This window comes from Trichoderma camerunense, assembly GCF_050948025.1.
Source record: "Trichoderma camerunense strain CBS 138272 chromosome Unknown V8C40scaffold_8, whole genome shotgun sequence".
Taxonomy (NCBI): Eukaryota; Fungi; Ascomycota; class Sordariomycetes; order Hypocreales; family Hypocreaceae; genus Trichoderma; species Trichoderma camerunense.
Window position 1 is genome coordinate 442,162 of NW_028145362.1, and position 12,537 is coordinate 454,698.

The 12,537-nt window shown below is 50.3% G+C and overlaps 1 protein-coding gene across 1 annotated transcript; it reads left to right on the forward strand.

Moving 5' to 3' along the window:
• Positions 1-10,237: 10,237 nt before the first annotated feature.
• V8C40DRAFT_243807 (C2H2-type zinc finger protein) lies at positions 10,238-11,925 on the forward strand. Its single transcript, XM_083215516.1, has one exon. It carries the CDS (start codon positions 10,508-10,510, stop codon positions 11,369-11,371), a length of 864 nt encoding a protein of 287 aa, XP_083073542.1. The 5' UTR covers positions 10,238-10,507; the 3' UTR covers positions 11,372-11,925.
• The last annotated feature ends 612 nt before the right edge of the window (positions 11,926-12,537 follow it).

The following is a 12,537-nucleotide window of genomic DNA, read 5'->3' on the forward strand; positions in this document are numbered from 1 at the left end:
GATCCTACATGTTGTCGCCCCGGATTTGATTCCGACGCCTCATCGTATCACTTTGTGATGGACGACTCTTGCCTGAAATTCAAGGGCGATATCATGTCTCAGAACGAGGCACTGCCAACATGCAGTACAGGTGCAGGCGTGCCTGCTGACATGGAGTGGACATGGCCGCTGACATCGGCGATATGTCTGCTGACGGCTATCCCAGAAAAGGGGCAAGCCCTGCAAGAGCTGGCCCAGAACCCCAACGGTACCGGGTTCGGGATTAAATATTGTTATTAGGTCGTACGGATTCTCCCAAGCGCGGCATTCGGGCTGACGAGCGTGTCCCAAGAACCCAGTTGTCAGGATTCGCTAAACGGCCCTATATCGCCCCCCCTCGCGACTGTGAACTCGGGGTGCAGCCGAGACCGTGGTAATGGGCCCAGTGATTTACATCAAGGCTATCAAGCGCTGCCGTAATAGACGTTGATCCCTGCTTCGGGCGCCTTGCCTTGTTTTGCCTTGATGATCCGAGGAGAATGCCTTGTCAGGCAACCACAGGCGACCAAGAACACAATTTGGAGGATTTAGCCAGCAATACCCGGTTCGGATAGGCTTTCCCCAGCTTAGATACGCGCTCACCATATCGTTGGCGATGCCAATTTGCGCCTTGTGCCATCATCATCACTAAGACATGGCCCTGGTTGTGCTCCACTGCATTCCCATTGCGGGTTTATCTTGAGAAGCCATCTCGAAGTTGGATTCTTCTTTGACCCCATGCGTACCTTTTTCCACATTGGGATGACAAGATATCTGTACTGGGACATGACTAGCCGCGCAAACTTGCACCCATTGGGCGGACAGCGCTTGTAAGGACTGGGATTCGATGCTTCTCGGTTTCTCACTACCGACACCAGTTCTTCTTCGGCCATTACAGCGTGGTCTTTGAAAGTCTCGGTGTGTTTGAGATGGATGTAACGAGACTCGCTGTAGGCAGTGGGGTGGTATCTTTCTCTCTACGGAGTAGCATTTTAGTTGCAGATTATTTGTGACTGCGTCTCTAGGAACCCTTCTCCATCAAAGACCGCTTAGAGTAATGAGACCGGTTTGATGAAAGAGTGGCTGACAGTCAAGTACTATTGGACTAGTTAGTTAGTAGGCGGTCATCTGCTTGGTAAGTTGCAAGGATTAACTCAACAAGCAATTATACCGAGCCAGAAGGATGCGCATACGAGCCCAATAGCGTGCCTGATTAGAATATTTGGAATCAGCCTCCAGTATTCGTACACGTGCATACGGGGTGCTCTATCAATAAGTCCACATTCAAAAGCTTCTTTGCAGGCCTACGGAATTTGCTAAACTCCGTCAATAATGATGCTGGTAGTGAGTGCCGAGACTTGGGTTGCCATTCTCATCACCTCGGATATGCACCTGGGATACAATTTGATGGGCAATAATTCATCCCACCGCATATCCGTCTGTACGCATATGTCACATTGATTGGAGCCTTTTCCTCGGAATATTATTGCCAGCCTTGCTTGATTCTCGGTGCTACCCCTCATTTAACCATGTTGCCTTGCGGGCGACGATGACATCCTCGAGCTTGATGAATTCCACGGGAGGGTGTCATACCCCTACCCACTGTATAGGGTCATGCCGGTTGCAACACTACTGGATTGCCATCTTAGCTCTCCTGATCGATCCTACCCCGTGATTGCTGGTGGTAACTAGGGGTGATGGCTTGTCCTAGTCTTCTGAAGGTTGCAAGTGGTATAAGAGATTCTGAATCGTGTCCCGACTTTCTCAGCCGAGAGAGCAAGGGTTTGGGTCTTGTGTATTACGTTGGTCTTTGCAAATGATCTACTACGACACCGCCAACATGAAGCCTGTACCTTGGCTACCTCAGGAGAGGCGGTAAACCGGTATTATCCCTCCAATGAGACTCGTTGATGTTCTTTATGCTTGTTCGTTTCGTGCGTTAAAATAGGTTTACGTGGCACATCTGCACTAGTGACAATAGCAAAGTAAAATCCATTCACCATCAGTAATCGTGGCTAGTGATAGGGCGAGTTTCGGAGCCGCTTCTAGGTCCTATCCTATCCAGGGGAGTAAGATTCATGTTTTCAGGCGCTGGATGGCGTTCTTGGCAACAAACTCGATCAGCTGCATAAACTACTGTAGGCAGACCCATGATCTACCCATGCGCCTAAAATTACTGAGGGAAAGGAAAGTCCCTCTGTGGATATGCCGATTGCCAACCGATGTTGCCGACGGTTGGTAGGAGGGAGCTGGCAAGCTGGAAAGAGGCTTGAGGAGTTGTTCCTGTCTGATCTGTGCTATTGGTGGTTTGCTCCAACAGGGATAATTGGATTACGCTATGCACTTGTCTTTTAGGGACTAGAGCTTGTAAGACTTCTATTTACCCGGAAGGATTGCTTGAGCAAGGAATGTAAGTTTGACACTGATGCTGATTATCTTTCAATAGAAGCCTCTTTCATGCAAAAGAGCCCAGTCTGCATCTCGAGTCGTGATGCTGCAGAAGGCTTGATGTGAAGCACACCGCGCCAGGGCTATAACTGAAAGACTGCTCCCGCCATTGTTCATCCTTACTTGATGTGGTCCTCAATGTAACTTCAAGGTAACATCGTCTTTGCACTGTATATGTACGGAGTAAGCAAGCCGTCGGGATCTTCTCACTCGTTTCTATTATTTCGTAATTGATTGATGGATAAACAACACGTACAGTACAGGCAAATCGTGGCTCTGCCCTGTCTAATGACAGCCGCGTGCTCAAGCCGAGCTGAATGCGTACTTGGAGCACAACCTCCGTTTAAATGACGTTAGATATAGTTCATTGTGAGCGTTCGTTACGGAAGACTCGCGGAGCTAGTGTCATCGGGGGCGTAGTAGCGCACCCGATTCTTGGATCAGGCCACATGGGAAGGGATCTAGACTTTTGCAACAACGGACAAGACTAGCGGCGTAGCTCATTAGTAGAAAACACCGGCGTCTGTAAGTGTCCCCCTCTGTTGGTCTGCTATGTAGAAATTAACCCGAATTAAACAATGGGAACAAAAAACTAAACAGCCACAAACGCAAAGGCTTACATCCGCGACCCAATGGATTGGCTGAAAATCTTGGTCCAGTGCAAGCGGCGCAAAGGCTGTGCGCCCCCGTCCGTGCCACCGGACGCCTGTGAAACTCTCCACTTGTCGCGTGGGTAGAGCAGGGACTATCCTGGAAGATCGTCGAGGGCGGGGAGGATCTTAGTCGCAAACGGAGGGCTCCCGAAACAGCCGGCTAAGCTGTCCTTGGGTAGGGGAAATGAAGAACACGAGGTTGGGACACAGTATGACACGCTGATATTAGGTACATGTCAGATGTAGGGATTTAGACAGACGCCATCTGCTTTGTAATATTTGGGTCACTGAATACATACATAGCCTATAGAAGCAAGTGAGTGGAGGAACGTACGAACAAACATCACGATAGTTATGTTGAAGTAGCGCAAACTCTTCTCGTGATGAGTCTGTGTTAGAGATAGAAGTGATGTTAAGTATTGCATGTAAATGAGCTTGAAGATTCCAAACGTACCTTGTGTGACTGTGCACTTGTAATCGGTAATGGATGCCGTAGCCTGGTAATGCTCTTCATTGAAGGGGCTTTCATCACCCTCGCGTATATCACACATTCTTGTCTGCATGTATCTGGTAGTCTTTTTGACCGGTAGGGAGGAAAACCCTAGCTATGGGTAAGCGAAGAAAGAGCTTGATATTCGGAGTTCTTACTCGTACGTTTTCAAAACATGGGTAAATCCCTGACTGCTCCCTGACTGCTATGTCCCTCGCTCAATCACAAACAGGCGCGCCTGGTCTCTGCCAAGTCATGATTCGATGTCTGAATGCAAGCTGGTAAGCCCACACACACAAGCTTTTCTACCCCCACACGCTATTGATGATGGCAATCGCTCAACTGGTGTTGAAACCGGGGGACAGGGCCAGGGCTGGGCTTATCTCATCTGCGATGTTTGGATGCGTTGTCTGATATTTGTAAAGTATTGATGGTCTTGATGATTTTGCGGGATTTCCTTTTCTCCATGATGTCATGCAATGTAATACTTATTTTAGGAGAAACTCCGAAGTCCGGAAGCAGGACTGCCATTCAATTCCACCGAGAACTGTTGGCATTACGTTAATATTCCAACGGATATTTGGCTCGTGACTGCTCGAGACAAATTCATAGCCCAAGTATTCTATATATAAAGTCGGTCAGCATCACAAAGCCAGTGTCTACATCCAGTGTCCAAATTTATACACTGTCCTGTCAGACTTACCGCCTAGGATTAAACTGCTGGACTGAGTATCGTAAGTTTCGATAGCCAAGGGGACCTGGAATGATAACATATGGAAAATAACAGGCTGTCAAGCTTCATTTGATAGAATTTGCAATATTAGTCATTATAATGTAGCCACTGAAGAGCTTTGTGTAGACAGCTAACGAGGCTTACAGTGTAATGCGAGGTCGGTGAGATGCATAAAATAAGGTGATACTGAACCAAGTAAGCAACATAAGTTTATTTTGGGAAAAGTACAAGCTACTGAGGGTGAGATTGGAGCGCACGGATGAAGAAAATATCCGCGGAGACCGTTTATAAACGCGTTTATGGCTTTACGGTAAGCGTTCCGGAAAGATGATTGTTCCGCCCAAAGAAAAAAACGGAATTTAGACAACCGTGTTGCTGAAAAGGAAATAGTATCGCTGCTCGACCCATTTCAGGATGCCATAAGGCTGACAGACAAACGGGATTATCCGATGGACCGCAATACCTGCACATACTTGTAATAGCAGTCATCTTATAGAAGCTATCTGGTGCTAACCAAGAAAAGAAGCTGTTTAAGATCAGAGGTAGATCCTAGCAGTTGTGTTGCGCCACACGGAAGAGAAATCATGCACCAGACTCAGGTCTTCGGAGATATCAAGCAGGCGTGCGTGCAAAACCACGATTGCTCGGACGTGCTCTACTGATATCTTCAACCGTCCAAGTAACATTGCATTGACTAGGTACTAACCTGGCACCGAATATTATACAAGGCTTCCTTGAACTTCAAATCCCCAGCACAGCGTGGTATTCCGAGTTGGTATCCATGAATTCTAGGGGTCCTGGTGGCCCAAGCTCGGTGTTTGGCAGGCTTACATGTATCAAGGACCAGACGCTGTTCACGACGCACACGCCCCCAATACAGGCAGGTTATAATGACGTATGATTCATTATGATTTATGCGGTTGAACCGAATAAAGTCGCCGGGTAGCCAGCTTACGTGCTCTCTATCGTTGCCCGGCCGGAAAGACCGATTGGTTGACAACAAAGTGTAAATGCTTCCATCTCTATTCTTCAATCCTTGGTGTTGATAGTCCCATGTATATAACACTCATTTGTGTCTTTCTGCCTACAAGTATAAACTTTTGTGCCCTGTTAAAGCCGTCACTTTTCTATACGTCATTCCCCTCTTGAAAATGAAGATCAATGAATTGAGAATGATTATGCGTGTACCCAATTGTAAACGCCGATGCACGTTGTAGTTCATTCGCCATACAAGACGTAGTTCCTATGGGGTAGGGTTCCAGTACATAGTCGCGACCGTGCTAAGCACTGGCCTACTGCATCATCACATGTAACTCCAAAGTACTTACTCTAAGTTTTGTGCGCCGTTTAGCGCCTTGCTTAGCGACCCTCAACCACTGTGACTTCCTTCACAGGAGTCCTACCTTAACTACATGTACGTGTTCTTCTCTCAACATCTCATCCGTCATAACCAAAGCGATGCCGTTTCTACAAATCGCTCAACTCTCTCCGTTGCGAGCTCCTACGGCTATTACGGTATCGGGTTGATGTTGTATCTCTGGAAATAGTGGCGTTTGCTTAGCCCGCAGACAACGATCGTCCCGCAGATTGGCTCCAACAAGAGTTGACGAGAGTGGACGAAGCTCGCATCAGATCTTCATTAACTCCCCGAAACCTCAAGCCGGCTCCGCATCACTGACTGCATACCGCTCTCTGTCTCTGGCTTGTCAGACGCTTGGTCAGGCCGCATGCGGGCCGCTCCGGTTGACCACTCCGTGATGGCATGCTCACGGGCTTCAGGGTTAACCCAGCACCTGTAGTAATCTCTGTGGCTACGTGTTCTGCTCTTTGTGGGTTGCCTGCTATCTCCATCCTTCGAAGCCGGGCTAATATCTAGGCCATTAGCGGGCATAATTGATACTACAGTACTACTTCAATACTACATGTGCTACCACCTGGTTCCATCGTGCGGCATGTCCGCCCATAACGCAACGCCTTGACCACTGGCTCTAGGTTTCTACATGGGCGAAGCGTTGGACAGTGCACTCATAGGCTCTCTGAGCTAGTATCGGCGCTTTCGCGTCGGATTGGCGGAGCGGTCCACCGCTGCAAAAGGTTCGGCCGGTTATGACTGAATTGGACAAGTGAGCCGCGGCACATGGTTTACGATGTTTCCTATTGCAGATGATGAAGCTGTTGGTGATGCTACGTCGCTTTCCCTTGCTGCCGTCCGTCGTGGTTGGATGATATGGAGTTTAGACGTTAACCGTGCTTCAAAGCCGTGCAACAGCTATAGCGTCCAAGGGTGATTCTGGCGGGCGGGAGGATCTTCCTGCACGTTGCTGATCAGCGCAACCAACCACTGCCCCCTAAACTATTCTGGAAGTCTACCCCGGCACTAGCTCATCAGGGGCCTATTCAGTCGTCATGGAGGCAGATCTTCTGGAACGGCTCATATCCTCCTCCTGCCTGTTACGCCGTTGCTTCGTGACCGTCGTTCATACATGCTTTCGGCGTTCCACCGTATCATCGACGACGATCACTCGGTGCAGCCTTGCTAAATTGCGATAGCAATCATTGGCAGATGGAGTGGAGCGATGCCTCAAGCCTAAACTTGATGGTGATCAGTTCCTTGCGGTCCAGACTGTGTGTTCCGCGGTGCCTGCGGGCCGAGGCATATCAGCCGGGGAGCAAGCCATATCTCCAGGTGTCAACTCCCCGGTCTTTCAGTATATCGATAGGAATCACCACAGAATACCGGACGTTGCTCTATCTTGGGCAGCATGAACCTGGGCGCTCTCTCCAGCCACTGTTTCACCACATTGCCGATAGACTAAAAGCTCCTAGAGCAACTAAGCAACTCTTCATTGGAGTGTGCCAGATTTGCGGAGTTGGTGCGGAGTACGGAGCACAATACGGAGTGCGTCAGGTACGACGGCGGCTACAAGAAGCTTTTCAACCTTCTCGGCCAAATACCACAAGCGATTAGAAATCGACGAATGGGCGGCGGCTCTGCTAATTTACAGAGTAAATGACCTCTCCATGGGCTGCGAGCCTGTTTAAGATCCATGACGCAGGACTGCATTTAACCGTGGTGATCACAGCAGAATCAAGTTGGCACCTACATGCTGTTGGTCGTTGGCCCAAACCTTTGGTTGTGTGAAGGAAATACCTTGTACGAGCTGACGGAAGCAGCTTGGATAAGCCCTGTGTGTACGTTCTACAGTATCCTCCTTTTCTCTTCCTGTTGGCCAACGTTTTGATGAGCTGCTTTGACAAAATCCACAGATACGACTACGCTACTCCGTGCTTGAGGGGCAGGTTCTTAAAAAACCTTCCAGAATATCTTGACAGATCATTTCAGTGGCCCAAATGTGCTCCACGCAGCGTGTCTTTGCAATTTGGAATGACCCGTAATAAGTGATGACTGTGAGAACTCACCCCCTGGTCAAGGGTGCGACACTTGGGAAATACGATCGACGGAATTTCAGAAGCCCTGCTTGAGGAAGCTGCATGGTTTTCTTTCTTCTTCTAGCGGGGGGGCTATCGCCATCCACTACCCCATACGGAACAGTGAGCGCAGAGAGAGCTTGAGACCCGCGCTGGAAGAAGATAGCTAGCTGGTGGTTGAGGAGCTGACAAGCGGTTGCTGCTCCGTACAAGTATAAGCAGACACTCGATACACCGATACACCAGCATCGCAGGCTCGTATACCGGACTGAATACGGAGTTTAGTTGTTGCACAAACAAAGGAAAGGTAAGTTTAACTGAAAGCTGTGGCTTTTTGCCGTTTTGCAGTCTTCCGGGTGCTGGCATGCATTAACAGTCGAACTGCACCCCGACCGACTCGACGAGCAAGGGAAGCAACCTAGTTATGACGACGCATGTACTGTAGCATCAGCCCTTTGATAGCGTATTGGAGGCGCAAGAAGAAGGATTCACGCGACAAAAGGGTGCAGGCCCGCGGCGAGAAGCTCAAGCCCGCTGGAAACAAGAGACAAATTAACCCCGGCCCCATGAGCCCTCCTTGATACTGGCAGATCATGACACACCTTGGTGCTCATGCTAGCAGAACAAGGGTCTCAACCAGTGGCGCCTGCATCTCCCATGTCTAGCTGGGAGAATCACGCAACCCGATGAAAATCTACTGGCTGCTCCCTGGGCCTCAACTAGCACGACGATCATTAATTAGCCTGTCCCATGGCAGCGAGGCGCACTCCGGACTGGACGCCACGCCACGAGGTGATGCTCGCCCGCTCGAAAGCCAACGACATTAGCATTGACTGTTTGTTAGCGGCCAATTCCATGGGAAAGGCCTAGAACGGAGCTAGCCATGCTGCTGTGCTCCAGATAACGCCGGCGCGGCCATGAGCTCCACGAAGAAAGTTTGCCGATGTCATTCTCGGACCGCCACCGCAGCAGCCAGAACTTCACCGAAGGGAAAATCCCCCTCGCATCTTGAGCCTGGATCGAGTATGTGTGGAAAAGAGCAGGAGGATGAAAAAAGGCGAGAGCCTCGATTCCAAGGATTCCTTACAAAAAGCAAAGACACGAGCATCCATTGACTGAAGATCTGCGGTATCAGAGAAGCATCGCTTCCCCTATGCAGACCGTCTTTTTCCTAGAGTTTCGTATTGTAATGGATCGAGATTGACGGTCGGCGTGACGCTCTAATGACGATTTTGGCCGCATTAATCCAAGGAGCGCCGTTATTACTAGTCAGGTCTTTCTTGGTTCTCGCGTGTCACCTTGATCGCGGCCGCCGAGCATTAATCATCAGCTTCGATGATTCTATTGAACTACGGGCTCTGATCCACGGTCCGCGAGTCGTAGATCGTCTCAAGTTGTGCCAGGTAGCTCCAAAGGGGGAGATTTTCCGACGCGGGGCGGTTTCTCGGAGCGCCTCAATCAACCTCCCCTTTGCAGTTTCTGAGCTGCGGGCGAATAGAAATGTTACGACGCCTTGACTAGTACTCCTACTGCAAAGAGAAATGCATGCTAACAAACTAGATGTATGCGAGGCAAGTCTTAGCTGGCTGCGGCCGCCGTGGTTGATGCATCTCGCAACCAAGAGGTGGACGCTCGGGGTTTCGCATTGATACGCTTCTTTGTTCCCCTTTGCAAGCCCGGCAGCCGCAACAAGACCAAGAGAATGAGAGACGAGAGACGAGAAAGGACATGTCCGCGGCTGCGAACCGCCTTGGTGCGCGGCTGTTACGGACAGAAGCTGAGAAAGAAGAAATTGCCCAAACAAGGTGGACGGTGGTCTAGCGGCCAGGGATCTTCGGCGCTCGTTGCTCGTTGCTCGTCGCTCACGTCGCTCACGTTTTCTCTCCGTTATGTTCAGGCCACCGACCCACCCTCTCCCACGACCTGGACCACACAATGATCCCTGATGACAATCCCTGGAGCTCCGTTCAGCCACCACTATGCAATACCACCCACGCCTACGATCTCTATCCGCGGTCCCGGTCAAGGAGAGCGACCAAAATAGGCCCCCACCTGGCACACGCCTCATACGACACACACCCCTTCGGCGATGCTACTGACACTCCCCTCCTCTCTCCCTTGACCTAGCTTGTTCCCGCCCTTGGAGCAGGTACAGTGCCAGGAGCCTCCAATTCCGAAAGCCTGCGCTTCACAATGTCATCCTCCATACACCCCCTTCTTAGTGAACCTGGACGCCCGTTTCCACCCCGTTATTCAAGCCCTCCCCTGGTAGGGTAAGAGGACCGAGCTTATTGATTTTTGGTCCCAGACTTTTCTTGGGAATGATGGCTCTCTGACCAGGGGAGGGGGGGTGGCCCACTCCTAATATCTGCGATGTTCCAAAGGCCGGGGGCACTTCCTAGCCTGTCGTGTGGGATACTTAAATGTCTACGGAAGACAGATCTGATATGCCGCTCCACACCCAAACCGCTCGCTCTTGGTTCTTGTAGCGGCTCAAATTACATACTTATACCATCTCCAGCCCCCATCTTGCCTCAAGCCGTCTGGTTTCTTTCGAATCGACGATTTGACGACGGGCCCTTTGGTGCATCTCTACTTGCTATCCAACCAACATATCATCAAACCCACTGTCGATAAACTCACGAACCACTTCTTCTCTCGACTGTCGACATTCACACCCGAGTTTCCCACATACCTTTTGACTCTTCTCTCTCGCCTCTTCCAACAACACATACAATGGCGTTGGTCTCATCATTCCAATCTCCTCCCTATGGCACACAATACTCTGGATATTACCGGCCGCCTCCATCGCCCCCCATGGACGAGCCAAAGTGCTCATTGCCCTCTATTTCCAACCTGCTGGGCCTAGCCGACGCAGGCTCACTGGCGAGTGAGGCGTCATACAAATCACAGCACACCTCTCCCAGACCATATGTCAAGACTGAGAGCCGCCCGGCTTCACGACACAGGACACTGCCGCCCACACCGCCCATGTCCACAGATGCCTCTTTTGACATTCGACGCTCTCCATCAAGCAAGCCTAGCAGCATCTCCCATGCTCCTCACAGCCACTATTACGAGACAACCCCCCCCGTAGAGGCCCATGATGCACACCGTCATCGAATGGCCGCCTCTCGGCCTACCATCTCAACCTCGGTTGCCCAGCAGCCTTCAATGGCATCTGCCCAGTCTCCTGTCGGCAGCTACTATCCCGTGCAGAACCTACCGCCGCCTTCTCCTGCTCAGGTGCCTGGTCTTCAGTATCAGCGTGCGCTGCCCCAGTCATTCCCACCGCCGCCTAGCCCCCTCAGCGTAACACCCTCTGGTGGCTATGTCTGGCAACACCACCACTATCTCAACCCGTCCAACGGGATCCCATTCCCTCCCACACAAGATCGATATATCTGCCAAACTTGTAATAAGGCCTTCAGCCGGCCCAGCAGCCTGCGCATCCACAGCCACTCGCACACCGGCGAGAAGCCCTTCAAGTGCCCTCACACTGGATGCGGCAAGGCCTTTAGTGTTCGAAGCAATATGAAGCGACACGAGCGAGGCTGCCACGGCTTTGACGTAGGGAAGGGGCCTATTCTTCTCTCCTAAGCGTCTTGGCGTATCGGAGATATAATCATTGTCAAAGCATGATGACTACCCTTTTCCTCTTCATTTTTCTTCTTCAACACACTTTATTATGTGGGAAATTTGGATCAAGAGCATCCACACTATCAAGGGAGCTAGGGAATTAGAAGGCACATGAGATGCCAAAATGGTCACACTGGCGAAGTCTTTCCAGTCTTTGGGAGGAATTGTTCTTTTATTTTCTTTTGTCTTTTTTTGGGAACGCATGGCGTCGGAGGAAAGTATCCATCCAACTTTTGTCTTGTTACATTCGGACGTGTCATGAAATAAGGGATTCTTTGGCTATCCTAGGAGGGCATCAACGCGTCCTATGGAACCAGTTTGTATTATGTCTATGGGACATTGGAAAGGCTCAGGCAAACATATGCAGAGCAGTGCATCAGTATGGCGTTTTATAACGGGCAAGGGAAACCGGGAGGCGGAACTATTGAACACAAAAAGAAGATAGCTACATGTACATAGAGATGCACAATCAATCTCGCTGGAGACAAATTTATATTCACTTTCAACTTCAAAAACGATGCTATTCTTTTTTTCTTCAGAAAGGTGACTGGAGATTTTCTCTTTTGTTCTTTGACCCCTGGTTGACATGAGGTTGCTTTTGCTTCCTCTGTGCCTGGCTTGTACCCCCCAGCCATGTCTCACATTATCTCCCCGCGGGAAAGACAAGCCGGGAATTTTGGTGTGTCGACGAAACGCTCACAACGGTTGGGCTACAGTAAGTAACCCCCGAAAAAAGGGATCCCCACCTGCGAAGATCTTCCTTCGTTTTTTTTTCCTTTTCCTGTGGTGAGACGGCCAAAGCACCAGCACTGGGGCCCTGTGACTGACCAAGGTACAGGTAAGGTAGTACATGCATCGGCTTTTTACGCGAGGGGGGCCCGAAAGCTGTGTTCCACCAAGATTGTTTTTCCCATGTCGATCCCTTTTTTTCTTTCTTATCCTTTCTTTTTTAAAACTACCTGCTGCTGCCCCCCCCGGACGTGCCAAGGAGGGTGGAAGGGGGGGGGGGGGGGGGGGGGGAGGGGGGAAATCTGGAGAAAAAAAATTAACACGGAAAAAAAAGGGCCTAGAAAAAAAAAAGGAAAAAAAATGGTAGACAAGGAGAGAACAACCCGGCAAACCGCTGG